Here is a 21,877-nt window from a genome sequence, read left to right as displayed (position 1 = left end):
CCTTGCCCGACCACACTTATCGGGCTTTATTTTCCTGTGCAGTTGTGTCCATTTCACTTTGCCCGGTGCTTAACTTTCGATACCTTGTGCTGTTATAAATTACATCAAAATCGTTCAGCTTCGAGAAGGAAATCGAAGAAAAAGCCGATAAAAAATTCACGATAGAAACGCTCTCACTCTCTCTCTCTCTCTCTTGCGAGCGCAAATAGTTCAACGCTAACTTTAGCTCTTAAATCGACAACATCAGCACCGTGGAGGCAAAGTTTAGTCACTCTTCGTTCCACGACTCTTTGTTACCTTGGAGATGGTGTCAAGAAGTTGTCGGCGAACTCCTTAATGAGTGGGGAAAAAACAAGGAAAAGCAGCCCCCAACAACAAGCAATGATAATGTTGCAGACGTTCCATAGCTGTACTTCCAGTCTCTTCCAGGGTAACTAAGTCAGTTCGGTTTTTGTTTGCTTCTTTTTCGAAGAAAACAAAAAGTAGGACACAGCATTGAGCGCAAACGGATCACAAAACAACAAAAACAAGCCATCCATGCAGGCAGCCAAAGTTCGCCATCTGTAGCGGAAAAGAAACCGGACAAGAATGGGAATCCGGAAAAGCTTCACCTTCACCGTGACAGTTTTCCCAGAACCGAGAACTCCTTGCGGAATTGGCCGTCAGAGCAACACGACAAAAAAAAAGATTACTTTCACTTATTAGAAGGTCTCGTGAGATCTACTTCCCGTTCCGATTGCATGCGTCGACAGCGAGAACGCCTACGTCCACTCACACACTCACACTGACACACACACAGGCAACTCGCACGACGAGACGTCGGTCCATTTCATGTTCAATTAAAAATCAATGAGCGACAACTTAATAGGATTACTCGCTGCGCTGCCCTCCCGTAAGAGGTCCATTCAGCAAAGCGCGCGCGCGCCGCACATCGTCACATCCGATTACGGTGGTTCCGAGCTGCCGCTTATCGATTGTTTTGCTTTCATCAGATTAAACTTTCCACAATCGGCCGTGAACAGAACGCGAAACCTCCAGCAGTGGGCAGTGGCTTTGGGCTGATATTCTGACGCTGACTTATGGCCACTGTTATGGCGTGCGTGGGCTTTCGACACTCATTGCAAAGCTCCAGTTCCTTTGCTGATATCGTTACCCCTTACGTAACGGCGTGTCTGAGGGTGTTGTGCGACCGTTTTGTCGCACGGTCGAGCGTCAGTCGTCAGGGGCGGTTGTCAGAGGAGTCATTTGGCCAATTTGCAAATCGCGCCTGCCGACCATCAGCCAACACCGGGCTGATGGATTAAGCTAGATGGTGTAGGAAAAGTTGAGAAAGATTAACATCGGAAGTTGTTTCGCAATGGTGAACCCGGGGAGAAACCCCGAGAAACGGTAGTCGAATGGTTCGGCGAAGATCGCTCCGAACCAGTGGCTTAAATATTTAGCAAATGAAAATGTTTCCTGTTTCTCAATAATAATTGATTTCAGTGAGTGGTTCGAATTTTGGCAAGCGCCAGTCGAGCTTCATTTGGTGTGGATTATATTTAAATTAATGGCTTCACGGACGTCCGTCAAGAGGGTTCTACACAAGAGGAAGCCGATGACGTACTTCCTCAAACGATATGCTACACAAAAATTTACAATACTCACTCAGTACTTTTAAAGAAATTTGCATCTTTATGGTTAGGTAGAAAGCATCTTTCCTGCTTATCTGAATAATTTACGCAAATTTTAACACATTTTTAAAGAGAAATTTAAGACAAAGTTGCTTCCTAAACCCACTGCAAGCAAAATCAAAATCGATTTATTCATTAGCGTTCGCAAAACCTTCCCCAGCCACGTACCAACACGAATGAATAATGCTCCATTTACTCGCCTCAACCAACCAGCTGGCCACTTTACTGACCGTTCTTCCCGTCCCTTCCCTGCAGGGGCACTTCTGGCATCGATATCGATTTAAGGCGCGTCGACATTGATCAGTGTCCGCAGAAGAACTCCCCATCGGGGGCACCGCAGCCGCTCAACATTTTCGCCGGCACGGACAAATGCAAGCAGCGCACGACCGAGGTAAGTACCGAAAAGGGATACTCCCAACTCCTTTTGCACGACACTGAACGGCACGATACATATACAGATACGTCGAGTTGGATCATCAGGGTTTTGCTTTGTTTTTTTTTTCACGTTGGTCGTTTCGTAGTGCTTTGTGTAATAAAATTTTCAAAACAGCCGTTAACTTTCGACACAACAATAGATGGGGAAAGGTTTTTAGGAACTTTTTTTTTTGAAGGGAAGGAATATTCTTCCACACCCAAGTCAATGCTTTATCATGCCGAAAGCTGGGCAACACTAACCCCATGTGCGAACGCGAAAATCACGTTAAAATGGTATTTTTAAGGGATTGCCGGCTCTTTTTTTTTTCAAACAAACCTTCAAGCCACCCGGAACGTTGGCACACTGTTGCCGAATTTGGCCGGGACGGACTCATTCTGGCTTTTCCCCATTTTTTTGTTTGTTTTTGTTCATTCACCACCTCCCCGTGTGCCGTACAGATTGAGTGGAAAATGTAAGGCAAAACGATCCAAAAAAAAACAACCACGCTACACCCATACGTACGTAAATTCCTTTGAGCAAGCACGGTTGAGTTATGGCGAGGCCCATTAAAGCACGCGCAGTGATGCACCTTCCCATTCGCTCACACAGCGTCAGGGCTTATTTTCGTACATTTTCATTTTCCGCCTTTTTTCCCCACTCTCATCTCAGCATCTCAACCGGCGCCGGCGGTTTTGCAAGGGCCCTACCTCAAAGATAGAACTTGAAAGCGATAAATTTTCATTGCTTTCATTAGTTTTAATTAATTTAATGCTGTTTCAATGTTGCCGGTACTTTAATGTTGCTTGGGTGCGTTTTTTTTCTTGTAACCGTGGTTCATTTGGGCGTCATTTCATCGCTTCCGTTAAGTTGATGTTGCTTTGCAAAACGAGAAATACCTTTCTTTTTTCCACCGAGTCCGGAAGCCCCATCGGCCCCACGGCCCTAGCTTTAGCAGAAGCACTTGATTTATTTTACGTGTCGATTTATTTCTCCGTTTATTTCCATTGCGTTCAGGCATTGCAGGAGTGCGCATTGTGTTTAAAGCCCTGTAAAACGCTTTTTTAAATATAGCATTGCTTTGTACATTTCTTCTTACACAGTGTACACCCATCCCGGGGCTTGGCTTTCGGCGTGGCTCGTACCGGTGCATCTGCCGCAAGGGCTACTACTTTCCCGACACGACGATCGAGCAGAAGTACTTCAACGGCAGCACGCTGGAGGAAGAGTACGAGAAGCTTATGCTGGTAAGCGTTGGTGGCCCAAAACTGACTGCATGGTGAGTGTCTCTTTTTTGTTCCATATTCATTTCTTGTCTGTTTGTCACTGCAGAACGAGTACAGCACGTACAGCATCCCGAACTCGTACGAATGTCTGCCGTGTGCGGAAGGCTGCGACTACTGCGAGGATGCATCGCCGTGCGTGGCCGCCCTGAACTGGCCGATGCGTACGTCCATTCTCGTGCTGGCCTGTGCCGTGATCGGGCTGCTCCCACCAGCGGCCGTGTTTACCTTCAAGTACCAGCAAGTGAAGGTAGGTCGGGAAAAAGAGAGGGTGTAGAGCGAAGAAGGGACCCGTCCGTTCGGGCTTGCATTTAGAATGCTTGTTTGCTTTTCATTTGTGGTGTGGTAGGCAGAACCTAGCAGCGTACAGGAAGTGGGCAGAGAGCCTGCAAAACCAACATACGCCGTACGGTGAATAATTTTAATTTAAGCCGTTCCGCGTCAGTGAAAGAGAACTGTTTGCTGAACACAGCAACTGGAACTGCGCGCACTCGGAATTGATTAAAAAAGATTCAATTTATTGCAAGCCTTGTTTAGAGATTGCCTCCTCCGTGTGTGCGTAAATAGAAACGCAAGGCAACAGTGGACTTTAGTTTATTAATTGAATGGAGCCTTTTTTACACGGGAAGTGTTTTTACTGTTGGGAAATAAAAGGATAAAATTGTTGTTTTTTCCTCGTGGTACAATGGTCAAGTCTTACGGCTAGTCAATTGAATGTTAAAGTTAGTGATGTCAGATCAGATCCGGATTCGTTCAAATTATCCGGATCAGTAAATTGAGCGAGTGAAATACGCATCAGTTTTTTTAAAGATCCTATTGGACAACAATACAATCCAATTTAAAAACACTATGGGAACCATTCAAAACAAATTGGAAAATAACCAAAAAACTTTGGTAGAGCCCTGGGATGGTCTTTTGCTCCTTGACTGCAGATTTGGCATTAATACTTGTCAGTCAGGCATTAACTGACAGGTTTAGCAGATAACGAACGATTGAATGATTGATCCGATTAAATGATCACCTTTATCAATGAACCGGAACTGAGTTGATCTTCAAAAAGATCTGTTTTTAACACCCATAGTTACCGTATTCGAGCTGTAAAATACCACTACCAGTGCACTTAAATTTTGCTTTAAAAATTTAAATCACATGCACGATCGTTCTCAAACGAACACATAAAAAAACCACCACCAACAACAACAACAACAACAAAAAACAATGCCACAAGCGCCTACATATGTTCACACCACGGGATGTGCGGTCAGCCCGGATAAACCGTTCGTCACTCGTCATCATTGCACTATCGATTGCCAGACCTTTGCTTGAAGCTGCAGCTCCTGCAACAAACCAAACAAACAAACAGTGCAAAACCCGTCATCGTTTGGCCGCAAAACCCCTGACCCAATCGCAATGAAGGTTGCTCTCTCTCCTCCACGAAAACGGGAAATGTAAATTACATTTTTTTACCCTCCAGCATCCCTGGATTCTTTGCGGAAGAGCGACACCGGTTGACATTGCATATTAAAACACACACGCGCGAAAGGCTTGGCGTTTGGTGGTTTGATTTTGTTGTACCTTGCCACCATTTTTTTATTGCCAATCGACCACGGTTCTCTGGATTGCGGAGGCTTTGGAATTAATTTATTCCCGGTTTCACAGATCCGTACGTCCGCTTGTTTGTCCGCTACGCAACACACCAACGCGCAACCTGAACCCGACGCCAGCCGGGAGGTGTCAATTGCTGATTGGTGGTGTTAAATATGCAGCATGCGTGCGGTTCGGCCATGAATTACATTGCACTGCTGTGTGTGTGTGTAGTGGAATGATTTTATTTTTGCTTCAATTAATAACAAAGCTTTTAACACCCTTTTCACCTGTGACCTGCGTTTGCTGCAATACGAAATGAGGTAGAGAAGAATGTTAAATGTGATTATATGTTTGACAAAAAAAAATACTTTTTTTTCATCTTCCTATCGCATTGTGTTTCAGAAAGCTAAAAGCTTTAAGTCCACAATCCTCATGCATTTAAAAAAAACTGTGCATAATCTGCGCATCGGTCCAAAGCTTCCGATAAGCAGTAAAAACGCCACATATAAAGAATGCAAAACCAAACTCAGCTTTTATTCCTTTTTAGTTTCTACCATCAACGACGTGGTAGCAAAATTAAATTCGTACAATTATTTGCTGCGAAATTTGGGCGAAATTTAATTTGTGCTGTTTTGCTGCAAATGGACACCAAAAAAGTGAAGAAAAACAACGACCAAACGTAACTGAAACTCACCCACACCTTTCTCCTCTTTCGCTCACTCTCATTGCAGGTTGTAAGGGCGGCCAGTCCAGCGCTGCTGCGTGTAATTGCATTGGGCGCATTTTGCATTTATTGCACGGTAAGTGCCTCCAGCCTTCGCCGACCAAGCGGAACGCGGGCTTCGCAGCGCAGGGGTTTTAATTTTGCAAACATACTCAAATATCCATTCGATTTGGGGGGGGAATTTTATTTTTATTTCTTCCTCCTTCGCACTTATTTTACTCCCTTCGCGGACTGTTGTCGTCAGTCAGAGCGGTGGCGAGGCTTCCGGCGACCAGCTCGTTCAAAGGAATACATTAATCTTTCGTTTCATTACATTACAAATGGCCGTTTGCCGTGGGTGGGTTACTTTTTACTGTGCTTTTTTTTAAACATTTTTGTGACCTTTTTTCTTTGAAGCATTTTTCAATACGGTTCAGCCTCTTTTGCAATTGCTTCTGTTTTTCATCCCTTTTGAAATGAGATATCTTTATTTAATTTCAGTTTAAATTATTGTACGATTTTTGTTTTGTTTTCCGCTGTCAGCCCGCCGTCCGGGGGCTTTTGAACAAGAAAACTCATTTAAATTCGATTGTAGCAATTAAATCACGATAAAAGTGCAATATGAGATAGATTAATCCGCTTTTAATGATCAACTTCATCAGGGCTCGTTGCTGTTGCATTAATTATAATTTTGAAATTTAACCAACATTGCTAACTATTCATGCCAAAACTTTACAATGTTGACAGTGTTATAGATATGAAAATTCTTATTTAATCCTTTGTTTACTAAAACAGTTCAAAGTAGCAGCATAATTGAAGATTCTTTACTATTCAAACTATTCATAGAGAGATTTATTCAATTTAAATAACTTTACTCTTCAAACACGGAGTCTTCAAAAGCGATGGAAATTGTCACCAGTGTTCTCTTGAATCTCGAAAACAATAGAAAAAAGCCCCGGCAAAGGAATGCACCACCAAGAAACACTGGTCGAGTGCAAATATTTGCTACGATTATTCAACTCTCGTCCTTCTGCAAACACACACAACCCACGTCCACTTGACAAGCCTTTACCGGCCCAGACAGAAGGCCACGTTCCTGCCACGAAAGCACATCGACGTAAATCAAAGCTCGGGTTGGCATAGTTTTCAACAGCCCGCCCTCCCACTTTGCCTATTTTCTCCCCCTTTTTCCTGACCCGTCACCGCATCGCGTCAGTGGCATTTAAATATTTCTTCATTTCGCTTTCATTTTCATTTTCGCCCGGGCCGATGGAACGAGCAAAATACACCAAAAAAATCCATAAAAGTAAAAGCAAATTAAAAACTACCACCACAGCGGGCTCACCCCATTCATTCATTTTGTGTTTTTTTCTCCCCCGGCCACGGTTCGAGCGCTGTTTTCGAGCTGTGCGGGAGTGTTGTTTTCTAGCGCGAAGGAATTGGTTGCCGCCCCATTCTTTTGCCCCATCCCGGGCACAGAAACCTGCAACAGAAAAAAAATATACCAACAACCGCACAACAGCAGCAATGTTCGCACCGAAAGCTAAAAACGAAATCTAATTTTAACTTCATTCGAACGCCGCCAGAATCACTAATTACCTTCATTTACATAACTAACTGCCCCCGCGAGAGGTTATGGTAGTGGTGACGGACCAAGGGGTGGGAGAGAGGGAGGTGGAGGGCAGGGAATGAAACGCATCGTACACTTTCATTTTAGAATCGCTCAGTCAATCACACTTTTCACTCACCGTGTCCAACGTGCTTTCGATGGGTTTGTGCTGTGTTGTTGCTCGCAGGAGAAGTTTCATTACATTACCGCACTTTATTTTCATTCGCTCTTTTTCACTCACTTTTCTCCCTTTCTCTTTTCTCTTTCTTGTTCAATTTGTTGACTGCTCCTTTCGCCCCCTCCGGTCACACTGTTGGCAAAACGCGTGTTTATTCTTGCGGAAACTGTCCATACGGAAACCGGACTCGACAGTCGGTGGTGATGTATCCGCCCCCGTCGCTCTACTCCTGCACCGCCCGCATCTGGTTGCGGGAAATTGGCTTTTCCCTGACGTACGGAGCGCTGATGCTGAAAACATGGCGGTAAGTTGAACCACCAGCAGGACCGTTGTTATTCGCAAAATCACAATTAACTTTACCCGCGCTGCGCGTTTTTGGTGCGCGTAACCAAGGTAACCAAGGCGTTTGGTACAGGCAAGCTGTCCGTAGCACGTGGGTTCATGAATGAAGCAAACGGAAGTAAGCGCAAATAATGAATTGTTTTCATGAGTGTGTTTGTGAGTGATTGTCTGCAAAGAAAAGCTGTATTTCCTTGATGAATCAATCGAAAAAGTAGCAACAAGTGGATGAGTTCTACTTTGCTGTGGTACATCTAGTTCGTAACGTATAAGAAAATTGGTAAAAAGAATCGATCAGAAATAATAAAAAAGAGAGGCGATGAAAGAATACAGCAAAAAGCGACGAGACAACCCAACAAGAATCCCGCAAACGATGCCACCGCAATGTCTACCAAGACTACGAACCCTTTTTTGTTCACCCTTGCGCTTTATACCTTCATACCTTTTGTTCAAAATATTTTCCTTCTTTAAAAAAAACTACCCCTTTTCCAGGATATCGGTAATTTTTCGTGTTCGGTCAGCGAAAGCGGTCAAAATTACCGACGCCTACCTGCTGAAGCGCATCGGTGTGCTGTGCGGTTTCGTCGGGATAGCGCTCCTGGTCCGGACGCTGGTCGCACCGCCGGTAGTGATCGTCGGCCGCACCGCCGACAATCTGAAGGCGTTCCTGTGCAAAACGGATTGGTGGGATCATACCTTCACCTCACGTAAGTAGACCTCTCCATTCTCTCACTCCGTAATTGCGTTTCCGGCTTTGCACCCCGCAGTCCAGATCCTTCCCGGTAAAGACGTTCGTGTTAATGCCGGTTGCGCGGGATTAATTAAAATGTTCTGGCCCGTTAAATTGGCTTCGACCGGCGGTGGAAGTGTTGGGCGTGTTTGCTGTTGTTGTTGTTGTTGTTGTTTTTGCGTTCTTCCAAGTTTACAGCGATCGCGTGTAACACTGGTTTGTCGGTTAGCGCCGTCGGCGATGTAGGGCAGTACTATCTTGCGAAACTGAAACGAAAGAAGAAACAAGTCAAGTACAAAAAAAAAACGAAACGATAATTACGGACCAGCAGATAGGATTAATTTGAATCGTGCAAATGAGCTTGAAGCTTTTTTGTGTTTTTGATTTTGCGCTTTGGTTTACGTGTTATTTTGTGAGTGTTTTTTTTTTAGATTTGGTGAATTTTAATGAGTATTTAGAATGCTGGACTTGTTTGTGATTTCTTCAATGGATATCTGCGGTCCAGACGGTTTAGTAAATAAAAGCAGCACTTGTTTGGGCGTTTCCGTTTATGATGTTGCTTTATGCTTAGTGTAGGCGCCGTACGATGCGTAAAAAAACTGAAGATTCAACAATTCATCTCACGCTGTGCTACAAATTCTGGGAAGAAACCCTTGCGCTGTTTGATCCAATCCTGCTTGCTTCTTTGCACTGTACTTCAGCCACATAGAATTCGTGCTACTTTGAAGTCAAGCCTACGCATTTGGGATGTGTTTTGTTAGGTTTATGGGTTTATAGCTTGGGCCACTAAAACGTTTATAGAAAAATCGTTTCAATAATTAGTAATTTAGTTGGTACCTTTATCCTTTCAGTAAAAGGTGGGAGTTGCATACTAATAATACGATGATGTCTCATTTTTTGGCTTTGCTACTTTCCAGAGTTCGTTTACTGTAGCTCATGATTGTAGTGATCTATCAATTACTCCAGAAATATAGTCCTTTGATCACTTAGCGATCAAGTTTGAAGGAGATCAATTATTCTAACAGATGGATTTATGTTGTGCTCAAAGAGGTATATTCAATAAGAATCTTAAATCGGCAAATTCTTCTTCTTCTTCTTTGGCACAACAACCGCTGTCGGTCAAGGCCTGCCTGTACCCACTAGTGAAGTGAGCTCTGGCTTTCAGTGACTTATTGTTCCCCCCATAGCAGGATAATTATTCCTACGTATGGGGGCATGGTCCATTCGGGACTTGAACCCATGACGGGCATGTTGTTACGACGTACGAGTTGACGACTGTACCACCAGAGCGGCCCAAAATCGGCAAATAGGTTCAATCAAATTACGACTTTTCTTACATACCATACAGTCGTTGCCACTAAATTTTGGCTCTAACTCTCCTGTTTTTGTCTCTAAGGCAGCAATTTTTAACAGCGTGTCACAATGTTTGCCTCTAAAGGCCGGGGGACACTGTCCGTACTCGCTAGTGTAATTTCCATTTTCACTAGCACATCTGGCGGCGGCTGACCGAAGCATTTTGCCAAACAATTTGGAGTCGCTTCAGAAAATATGTTATTTTTCCATGTTTTGTACTTAATTCGGACGAGAAAAGTTTAGTAAAAGGTAGATGCACATGTCCTGCACGCATTGCATCCATTTTCATGACAAAAAAACGATGGATAAACTACTTAATTTTAAGATTCATCATGACCATTCCCTCTATGACCAAAAACAGCTTCCACCAGCCGCCGCCAGATGCTCTAGTGAAAATCGAAATTACACTAGCAAGTACGGACAGTGTCCCCCGGCCTTAAGGCTTAAATTTTTGAGTGTAAGTCCACTGCTTTGAAAAATGTAAAAGCCGGGCTACATTGATCGTACTCTCTGGTGTAATTTTGATTTTCACTAGCGCACCTGGCGGCGGCTGACCGAAGCATTTTTCCAAACAATTTGGAGCCGCTTCAAAAAATATGTAATTTTTACATGTTTTTAACCTAATTTGGACAAGAAAAGTTTTGTAAAAGGTAGATGCACATGTCCTATAAGCATTGCATCCATTTCCATGGCAACAAACCATGGAAAAACAACTTAAATTTGAGATCCGGCACGACCATTCCCTCGACGACCAAAAAAAGCTTCCTCCAGCCGCCGCCAGATGCGCTAGTGAAAATTTAAATTACACCAGAGAGTACGATCAATGTAGCCCGGCCTTAACGTAATGTCTGACACTGTGTAATCCAAAATTATTGAATTTATGTTAAGTATATTGCATACATAAATCACTATTCTTCTTCTTCTTTGGCTGACAACAACCGTTGTCGGTCAAGGCCTGCCTGTACCCACCCTGCCTGAAGTGAGCTTGGACTTTCAGTGACTTATAGTTACCATAGCAGGATAGTCAGTCCTACGTATGGGAGCACGGTCTATTCGGGACTTGAACCCATGACGGGCATGTTGTTAAGTCGTAGGAGTTGAAGACTGTACCACCAGACCAGCCCCATAATTCCTTATTATATTGAGAAAATATTGGTGTTCCTTATTTTTACACGAAACGACTGTGAGATAGTCAATCAAAAAATGCCCAAAATCTAAAGAATGAGCTGATTTGTTTTTTTTTTTCTTTTGAAAGCATTTTGTTTGGCAAAGCTCACAACTAAAAACATTTTATTTATTGAATGTTTTAAGATGTTTTTACTTCTTAGTAGCTACATCGGAGGCAACATTCATGGCTATTTAAAAGGAAATCAACATACAAATTGAACAGCGGATGTAAATGTCTCTTTGAAATACACAACTAAAAACTGTGAAACGTAGTAACCATCTTCCAAATCAAAGAACTGAGTTAAAGAACAGCTAGTAACGAACACGTTTTTTACAACAGGGGGAAAAACAATAACCCATAGTACACGATCAACTCGCTGGCTCTTCCTTCACAGACACAGCAAACGGGGTTGTTCAAAAGGGGTTTAAATTTAAACACGCCCGTGAACACACACCGGAACACAATGTTTCTGCCCACAGCTTCCCTTTCGAACGGCGGCCGTCCCGGCCAAGAGAAGGTGTTCCGATGCCCCAGCATCCGTACTGTATAATTTGAGCACCAGCTATTAACACTACCATTACCACCGGCGTGCAAGAAAAACAACGGCATAAATCTTCACACCTTAGCAGGATATTTATTGGCTCTACTGTGTGCTGGAGTGTGTCCGCTCCGCCTGCATCAGGCAACTGCATCAGGCAACTCTGCACAGCAGCAGCAGCAGCAGGAGCAAGGCCTGTGCTGACATACTTTGTAAAAGTGATCATTATTTTAGCAACCTTTCTTTCTTTTTTCTCTGCTACCCTTTTTTTACTTCACTACCAAACCCTGGTGTGTGTTTCCTAAAATGGCAAAATTGTGTTGCACCGGTACTACACTACGGCACAGAGGCATTCTATTTCTCCCCTAGCAGCATGTTACGGCTTAAATTACTAGCACATGTTGCACTTCTGTCTTCTGTGTTTCTCCAGAAACGCGGCGCGCAAAAGTTCCGCTTGCGATATTGAACTTCTGGCTGCGCTTGCAGCTGGCGCACATATTATGCCTTCCGCTACATGATGGGCAGGCAGGCTGGGGAGTGTGCGCATACTGCACCAAGCGAAAGCTACCGTTGCCTTTTTTTTCTTCTTTCCAGCCAGGAAGTTGCAGCTGTAAATCTGTCGGCGCGCTTCTAGAGAAGTCGTTGCATACCTGCGAACCGTGCTTGAGCGGTAGGAAAACATCTCCGTTGCAAATTTTGAACTAGCGCCGCTGCGCAACGCGTGCAAGAAACTGCTGGGTAAAAATAAAGAAAAAAGTACAAAAACTACAAAGCAAAGTGAATTACAGAAAGCTGTTCAGCTTCTCTCGGATCAAGTTCAGCTTTCATAAATTGTACCAAACTTCCAGCCAAAAAAGAAACAATCTGGCCGTGGGGTTGCAACTGTACGAAAATGCTGCCCGGGGAAGCAAGATGGGTTTCGGAAAGTTTTGTTTGAACTTGTTTCCGACACACTATCTTTTACTATCTCCTGTACAGTGTGGTGCCCTTTTTTTGTTGCCCTGTGCATCATCATCGAGATTTATAGAAAACTCCTAGGTCAAATTCTTTCGCGCACTCAGTTTTGTTTATTAAACTGCAGCGTGCAGCGTAGCAGTTTCTTTCTATCCTTTTGTATTGCTTCTTTTCTGACTATAAACTAAGTCCCGCACAGCTTCAGCGCGAGCGTACAGATATGGTTTTTACCACAAGAGCGCTTCAAAGCACTATTTGCGCACACTTCTGCACTTCGCATGTACGCGACGTGTAGCAAACTCGCTGCGTCGCGTTGCTGCAGCATAGCATAGTTACAGATTGTGAAAGCGACCGCACAAAAAGCGCTAACTACAATCTCTCCACCGAAGCACTAACTTTCTGTCCGCTCTTTTCTTTTCATGGCTTTTCATGGTACCGGCTTCCGCCCACCGACCGACCGACCGACCGACCGCGTGCGTGTTTACTTTCTCGGTAAAAATATGACCACAAATTCCACTCCCCCCCTTCCACCATGCATCAAACAACGACCACCACCAACCAGTGGAGGTCCTGTTTCTGGCCTGGGGCGTCCGGCTCTGCATCATGGTCCGGAAGGCACCGTCCGAGTTCAACGAAAGCCGCTTTATATCGATGGCGATCTACAACGAATTTCTACTGACCTGCTTCCTGAATGTGTCAATGTGAGTATCATCCGTGTGTCTGGTCCGTATTCTATCTACCCCCTCATTTCCCGGCGAATGAATTATGTGGTATTGCTGGGTTTGGGAGTTTTTCTTTTTTCATTTCCAAGAAAAATTGTTATTTGCTTTTACGTTTAGCTTTGAGGCACCTCTCTTTCTCTCCTTCCCTTTTGTTCATGCCCTATTGTTTTCTCATCCTTGCTGTCTACACACTCACTGACTTTTTTTATTGATGGGCGAAGGAGGAGCCAGCAAACAAACAAAAAAAAATCTAATACAGCTTTTGCCTTACGATACGCTGAATTGCAATCAATAGCGTTATTTATTGTCTCACTTAATCAAACCAAATAGCGCCTAAAAGATTTATGCTACGGTGTTCCGAGGCAGAACGAGAAATTATGAACCCGTGGGATTTGTTTGGCTTTTTTCATATTCGGGCGCAAAAAAAGATTAGTAAGAAACAATAGCTGTTCTCTTTGAAGCTGGGCGAAGGTTAACAATCAGGGTTAATTTATTGCATCTTAAACGCTTTGCTTGACTGAAAAGAGTAAATTGAAGCGCTTTTATCGGACTGTATGCTGCTACTTATCTTTAAATAATCTAAAAATTGGGCCCTTTAAGATTCTAGTTAGCTTTTTTGTATGGAATTTGACAGTTGGCGGCTGAAATCATGTGAACACTCTATACAAAACCACACAAAACTAGTCTGCGATTTTCGGGCTAGATTATTTTAGCCTCAAAGTTAGAATTAGATTCGAGTAGATTCGAGTGCTCGTCAAGGCACGTCAAGGCAGAAAAATCGTCAAGGTCGTCCCAAACAAATAGACATTTTAGTGCACATATAAGCGGCTATTCGAGCAAAGTCCCTTAAACTGTACTTTTAAACTTCCCTTAAACTGCACTAGTTTAAGGGAATTTACACAAAACAAAATTTTTAAATCAACTGTCATGCGGTTTTTCCCGAAGCTTTCTTCTATATTCGCCCCGAAATAATGTTTCCTATCGTTATAGTTGGTCCTGTAAGCATTTCATACTTAAAAAAGACCGTTTTTTATAAAATAATGTTCATAATTTTATAACATAATTTTTCATCGAAAACCAAAGCTATGAATGTAAAATGCGCTCGACGGCATCGTCCATCGAAAGAAGTAAATCTAATTTACGAACACACCAAATCTTGGCGCTTTCTACACACTTGATCACAGACAAATCCACAATTTCAGGCGTATCGAGCACTAATCGAGCAGATTTGGAAAAACAATTTCGAGCAAATGTCACTTGGGAAGTGATATTTGTTTTAAATTTTTAACTATGGTCTGCTCGAACGGTGCTACGAAAAAGATATGCTAGAGATACCAAAATTTGTGGATTTGTGTGTAAAAAACCATGTAGAAGGCGTCAAAACCTCGTTTGTGCGTGCGAATGACCTTTTTGTATTGAATGAAGATGGCGTCCAATTCGTTTTTGATTAATTTGCTTTAATATTTGCCGAAAAAGAAGGTACATTTCGTACGGCGTTATTTGGTGAAATTTCGATGGTTTTTGGTATTAAATGACTATACGGACAGCAATAAGGATTTAAAACGTAATTTCCTAAAGGATAGATAAGAAAGCAACAACAAAAATCACATCAAAGTCGATTTTAAAGGGCTTGTTCTAAAAGTCCCTTAAACTGGTGCTGTTTAAGGGAAGTTTAAGGCGCCAGTTTAAGGGAAATAGCTCAAAACCCCGATTTTAGAGCTCGATACCCAACTGACATTTTCGAGCACGAATAATCGGGAATTCGAGCAAATTCCCTTAAACTGGAGCCTTAAACTTCCCTTAAACTGGACCAGTTTAAGGGAATTTGGAAAAAGTCCAGTAAAATCAACTGTGATGCGGTTTTTTCGTTGCTTTCTTCTAGATTCGATCGGAAATGATGTTTCCTATCGTTATAGTTGGTCATGAAGCAATTTTATACTGAAATAATATCGATTTTTTAGAAAATGACCTCACACAAAATTTGCTTTTGTTGTTCATCAAATACCAAAGCTATGAATGTAAAATGAGCTCGACAGCATCATCCATCGATAGAAGAAAGTCTAATTTACGAACACACCAAATCTTAGCGCTTTCAACACACTTTATCACACACAAATCCACAATTTCAGGCGTATCGAGTACTAATCGAGCAGATATGGAAAAACAATTTCGAGCAAATGTCACTTGGGTAATGTCAATTGAAGTGTTTTCATATATCCCAAGGTGGTGTAATGCACTATCAATGTGTATTTAGACTAGGTGGTCTCATAGCATGATGGTTATAATCAAATTTGCACGTCACTTTTTTACAGGACGGGTGAAAATTTTTGCTCAAACAGGCTTTTTGGTAGCTTGAAGAATTCACAAATATTCTTGAATCCTCATTCAGAAGCAGAAGCTATAAAAATCAACCTTCTAAATACATACACCTTGGGATAAGCCCACCTGTACATTATACTCACTTCGATAGCTGCTCGAAAACTGCTATACAATGCAAACAGCTGATAGGCTAAAATTTCAGCCGACGAACTTAAAACGGAAAGGGGCCCAATATCAACTAAACGAAGGAAAAAATTAGGTACATCTTGCTTTGCTTAAGTTGAACACATCCAATGAGTCGAATTGGTTCAGACGTAACTGATTTTTCCTATTTGCTATTGCCAAACGAAGCATCCAGCAATGGATGTAAACCTCTTTAAACTTGCTGTTACATGGGTTTTAAAACAAATTGAACCAATGGAAGAGATGTAAACCCTCAACCCAAAGGAAAGCAAAAAGAAAACCACATCGGAAATCTCGATTGAATATTAATTTGCGGACGCCCGGACGTTCCGGCCAGTCGGTCCTCCAGCCAGTTGCAGCATACGCATCCGGCACCCGTCGCCCTGCGCCATTGCAGCAAAACCAGATGAATAATTTAAACTGCACTGTTCATTTCCCCTGCTCAGCCCCAACGCAGCTCCCGAGACGGAATCGAAGTCACACAAACTGAACCCCATTTTGTGAAGATTAATTATACATTCCGCTTTTGAAGGGGGGGGGGGAGGGTGACTTTCACCGCGCCGCAGGAATGTGGCCGGTGCATTATCGATACTCTGCAGGTCACAAAAGCGCAAGGGACAGAAACAGTATGCTTTTTGTCTGCGATCGCCTCTGTCGGTCGCAGGCAAATGAATATTTTAATATGGAAATTATTATCCTTAAACACCTCACTTGTCATTGCAATTGAATCGATTCGATGGGATGGCTTTTTTCCTTCATTTTACACTCCCTTTCTCTGTCTCTATATCTCTCTTCGTAAGTTTGTTACTCGCAGTATGGTTCAGTTTTGTTATACGCACACAACGTACGCACACAACAGTGTTCAAACGAAGGCTGCTCTCCCTGGAATACGAGAATAACAGCATGGAGTTAATCGGCCAACAGATTGGCTACAATGAGACTCTATGTTCCGGGAACGCAACCGGAAAGCTGCAAAAGTCATTTGAGGTTTTCCTAGCAGTTTTTTTTTTTTTGGTTGTTCGTGTGTTGGTCACTCATATGGCCTTTGGAATGGTTTAATGTATTCCGGGAGCTGGATTTGAATATTGATGAAAGCGAAACTGTGCTGACTGTGGATGAGCTGACAAGAAAAAAAGAAGAGGCAACAGAAATACGTTCAGTAAACCCACATCACATGATCGAATGCTTAGGATTGGTTGGATGTGTTTGGCTTTTGGGATAATCTTTTCCGTCTATTTCATCCATCTCGGCTTGTGCGTACACAAACACGAGCCATACAAGCTTGCACCGATCTGTGGACGTGTTGGAATTATGGATTTGGGCAGACGGAAAATCCAACAGCAGCAGCAGCTCCGGCTGTCCGATCGATCCTTCCCATATTGTGGATGATGGGTTTTTAATGTCTATTCTCAGCACACCGCATCACTTTCTGACTTCAGGACCTTCGCAAACACTAAATCAAGCCTCGACTCTACCCCTCGTCGCGCGTACTTATCTCGTGGGCTAATGGCCAGTTTCAAGCAGCCCAACGGCCAGCGGTAACGCACACAGACATTCGAACGCTATGCAAATAAGGGCGCATCGCATTGATATTCAAGACGGAGGGTGCAAAGTATTTATGGGCGAATGTTGCTTGCCGCGCTAACGCTTGGAGCCACTTTCGGCCGTGCGTTACATGGACACGAACGTTAATAAGGGAGCGGGTCCATGGTGGTGTAATGATGAATGGGAGAGTTGCTCTCCCTCTAGAAGAGACTGTAGCTTTCCCCGAGTGAATGTGTTTGGTGGGACGGTAAAGCTTTCATCCATCTTGATCGAAGATGATGTGAAAATATGCACTGTTTATGGATGCACGATCTACAGTTTCGTTCACGAACGTGAAGGACAGTGCAATCAATAAAGATTCATGTTTATGGCTTCCTTTTTGTACCCAAATGGTTGCAAAATTAAACGGAGAATGATATGAAACTATTTTAAATTAACTGCTCCTTTCAAATTGCAGCTGTAAAATCATTTAATTGCTCGTTTTAGTATCTAGACTGTAAATTTACTGCTTAAAAACTACCATATTTATCTTCATTCTATAAAATTTCCCACAGAAAGGAAAAACAAAAGAAATGTATAGAAAAATTGACTTAAAGCAGTAAACGCACAGCAGTTTTCTCACAACTTCCAAAACCTCATCATCATCGCAAAACCTCAAAGCCAACCACAAAATTCTGACTATTATGAGCGTACGCTTCTAGGAAAAAAGGTTCATGCATCACCGGTTTGACGTAAGGCAAAAAAAACCCTCTCCCACCCACCCCCGCTATCCGTCCTTTAATGCAACCGAACCCGCAAGAATGCCCGGGCAGCAGCTGCCTTCCGGTGCTTGTGGCCGGTCAAAATAAATGGGATTTCATTTTCTGGTCATGTCTTTCCTCCCGCCTGTGGTTTGCCGTCTTCCCAGCACGCAACCGTAACCGAGCGCGAAGAAACGGCTGATGGCGCCTGGTCGCGTTGGAGTCGCACAACGCTTCAAATGCCCACTCATCCGCAGGATGAGATGAAATACCGTTGCCCGCACTAAATGGAAAGATGGAAAAGTGTTTTCTGCTCCACCATCCGTCCCGGAAAATGAAACAAAATTTTAACAAAAGCAACAAAACGGACCGCCTTGAACTAACAAAGAGCGAGCGAGTGGAAAAAGGGCCACTGAAACAAAACATGGTGTAAAATAAATCAACCCCGCCATAACCCTCGCACACACACACGCACAAACGACTGGTGCCGGATAATAAATCGCTCTTGCTCTTCTGCTCATGCTGATGCTCACGGGCACTGTTGATGGTTGTTGCTTGCGCGACCACTCAACCACCTCCACTGGTCCCAGGCTCGTCGTCTCATTCGCGTGGTCAAAAGCGTGACAGTTTCGTGTCAGAAAGCTGAGCCAAGAAGCAACACACCAACAAAAAAAAACACTAGCGAGACGTATTAAGACGTTTGTCTGTACGCCACGAACCGTCAAATGATACGCGAAGGCCATGGGGCCTGCCCATTTCCCCAGTGCCATAAAACTATGCATACACAACCACCACCCCACTGTTTGGCACTGTTGATTCGTGTGAACTCGTGAGAGTTGTGAGAAAAATGTAAAAACTTCCTGCTGTGAGCTGGCGGGGGGATTTTTATCCTTTTTCCTTTGATAAGCGTCCCAGCAGCCGGAAGTCGTAGAAAAGATGCAGTAAGAACTGGGCGGGCTGGATTACAAATTTCAAAAGAAAAACAAGTTATGTTTGAGAAACCTTTGTCAAGAGTAGGATCACGTAAATGGAACAGTTTTGCACGGTGGTCAAATTCCATGGTCAGCATAGTTTGCTGCAACAAAAGAAATATTTAAAATTGTTTATTATAGTGAGTAATTTTTGGAGAAAAATGTATATAACATTGATTCTGTGTTCAGTATTTGACCTCATTGTTTATGACTTTGAAAATTCTTAAAAAATATTGTCTAATATTTTTTATTTCTCGAACTTTTAAGGATTATTTATGACTACTGTTTTATATCTTCCTGGCTGAAATTTAAAATAAAATTTAAAAATCGTTAATAGAAAATCATTAATAAACTCCAAACTAAACGACAACAATGATTCAGATTATGGAAAATATATAAGTTTAAAATAACAAAACCACTTTTCGTTAGTCACTTGAGACTTAAACTATTTGTCCTTCATTTCCCTCACTGTGCATGGATTGCATCTCAAATCCTTTTTGCAGCCACTGCAGTCTAAACAAAGAACTATCATTTATTTAGAACTTATTTAGAAGTGCTCCTCCAGCAGCTCATCTATTTAGAGCCAAAGCACAGTCCAGCTCCCCGCTCCACTGATATGATTGTGTTGATGATCATAACGCTTCATGGCATGCTGTGTACGTTGCACACCAAAGACACAAGCTCTGCCAATTCCCAGACCCATCTTGCTGCTACGATCTTTCATCCTTCTATCACTCTTCAAACTAATGCATTTTCATACGAGCTAAGCTGTGTTGGCAGGGCGGTGTGCGTTTGAGTTTCTTTTCCATTTCTTTCCCAAAACATAATATTTGCTTTTTCATCAACAATCTACAAAAGAGCTTGCCAGCAGTGCCGCTCCTGTTTTATTGCGATTCTTCTAATCCTCTTTTCTCGCTCTCTTGTTTCGCTTGTTCTTGCTCGCTCTACTTTCAGGTTGTTCCTGCAGTCGCCGGCTAATCCCGATTTATTGTACATCATATTTTTCTGTCACACGCAGCTAACGGTCACGCTACTGTTGGCTTTGATTTTTGGCAGCAAGGTAAAACAAAAGCTATCCAATTCCTTCCGTTTGCCTCCAAGCTTCCTTTTCCTGGTCTCCTCACAACATTGTTCTTCAGGCGAGAGAAGGAGCCGCTTGATTGCTTTTCTTGCACGTGTAAGTGGTGGGCCTTTACCCATTGCCCGCAAACGAAAACGAATGTATCCCGTCGTTAAGACAAACAATCGTTAGCCGCTTTCCTGAGGTTTTTTTGTTTTGTTTTTTGTGCCTTGTGTTGTGGTTCACCTCCCATTCTCTTCTCCCGTGCGCTTCTGTCAACACTCTTGCGAAATTGCTCTTGAGAAAAGGATCGTACAAAGCGACCAGCACCGTTTGCCCCCGCACAAAAACGCCCCCTCCTCAACTTCCTTGACAGGGCCATTTCTGTCTCAGCACTTGTCATCGTCGTCCGAATGATCCGGGGTAGCTGGCAAGCGACGACAAGCGACGAGCGCTTAAAATTCAACCATTTTTATTCGGCATGGGCTGCTTTCGTTGCTGCTCCAACACGACGATCTATTTTTACAGCTTCTGCGGAGCCCAGTGGGAAAAGGAGCGGCAAAAACTAAACTGCTAGGAAAAAAGGATAATGAACCACTTCTAGATAGCGATCCGGTAAATAAAACCCATCGCTCTAAATGAAAAGTACACACGGTATGGCCCGTAAGACACGGGCCCTGTTTCGGGTCGGAGTCGAAACAGATAAGCACGTCCTGTATCTGGCGGCAGGGTTTCTTCACTCTTTCTTTTCTCGTCGGTTTGTTTTGTTTTGTTTTTGCCGCCCTGTCGTGTCCCCAGTGCTTCTAGCACAGGCAACAGAAACAGCTCAAGTTGTTCAAGTGTGGTCTACAATTTCCAGGAAGTATTTTATTAAACCCCAGTCATCAGTAATCATCCGTTCGTGGTATTTGTAGCGAGCCGAAGCGAGTGCGCTAGAGAGTTGGTATCGCAGCGAAGAGTAGGTATCGAAAATTATCCCGAACTTGTACAAAATTAACAGTCACCAGCTATTTGCACTGCGATTGTAAAGTCAGCCAGCGTGAATAGCAATGTTTGGACGGAATTGGCATTTCAAGAGCTCGAAGGTATGCTATTTCCTCATAAGCGAAGGGAAACAATTTTCAAACTTAGCTCTCGGAAATGCACCGATGTGCAACAGAGCTTGGGGCAAAGCATGTCGATGTAATTTTAGCACAAATTCCTTCACCATTCCGTACGGAACTGTCGCACCACGTCTTATTGTGTACCTGTTGGGCCCCCATCAACCAAACCGTTCCCTCCGACAGACACCACTTACACCGGATGAATTTCGCAATCAAACGGACGCACTCAAGCGATTGCCACTATCCAGATGGAAAGAGTTATGCCATCGCCTAAAACAACCGACTCACTGTCAAATTTGATTCCGTGTAAATACAACCGTTCCGTTCCCGGGGAAGCCGGATCGTAAAGCATATCGCACCTTTCCAAGTACAAACTTCTACTCTGCTTTCACTACCGTCACACCGTCGCACATTGAAATGTCTTTCCCGATTACTACTCTACACTTTGCCACTCTCTTTCACCCGTCTCTTTTCCCCGCAGGTGTACCTGGTGTTCCGAGGCGGTGGCAAGCATCAGGACGACCCGACCGGGCTCGGCATCAAACCATCCGGTGCCAAATTTATTAGCCGCTCGCACGGACGTACCTTTGCGAACGCTAGCAGCGTCACGACGTCGACCGCCCAGCTCGGGGCCAACATGGGTCAGTATTAGTATGCGGTGCTGTCGTTTAGTCTTGTTAGTTAGTCTTGTTTTTTTTTGTCGTTTC

General features: G+C 43.4%; 1 protein-coding gene across 1 annotated transcript in view; it reads left to right on the top strand.

The window, feature by feature from the left end:
• The window catches only part of LOC120894822, a 102,862-nt gene that overhangs the window by 75,768 nt on the left and 5,217 nt on the right, over window positions 1-21,877 (top strand). The window contains exons 7-15 of the mRNA XM_040297662.1: window positions 1,929-2,064; window positions 3,189-3,332; window positions 3,418-3,618; window positions 5,687-5,755; window positions 7,640-7,749; window positions 8,277-8,491; window positions 13,090-13,228; window positions 19,962-20,067; window positions 21,652-21,811. Coding sequence (XP_040153596.1) covers window positions 1,929-2,064; window positions 3,189-3,332; window positions 3,418-3,618; window positions 5,687-5,755; window positions 7,640-7,749; window positions 8,277-8,491; window positions 13,090-13,228; window positions 19,962-20,067; window positions 21,652-21,811 — 1,280 coding nt within the window. The remainder of the gene's footprint in view (window positions 1-1,928; window positions 2,065-3,188; window positions 3,333-3,417; window positions 3,619-5,686; window positions 5,756-7,639; window positions 7,750-8,276; window positions 8,492-13,089; window positions 13,229-19,961; window positions 20,068-21,651; window positions 21,812-21,877) is intronic.

This window comes from Anopheles arabiensis, chromosome 2 (genome assembly GCF_016920715.1).
Source record: "Anopheles arabiensis isolate DONGOLA chromosome 2, AaraD3, whole genome shotgun sequence".
Classification (NCBI taxonomy): domain Eukaryota; kingdom Metazoa; phylum Arthropoda; class Insecta; order Diptera; family Culicidae; genus Anopheles; species Anopheles arabiensis.
The sequence above is the reverse complement of the archived record's forward strand: the minus strand, read 5'-3'. Positions and strand labels throughout refer to the sequence as shown.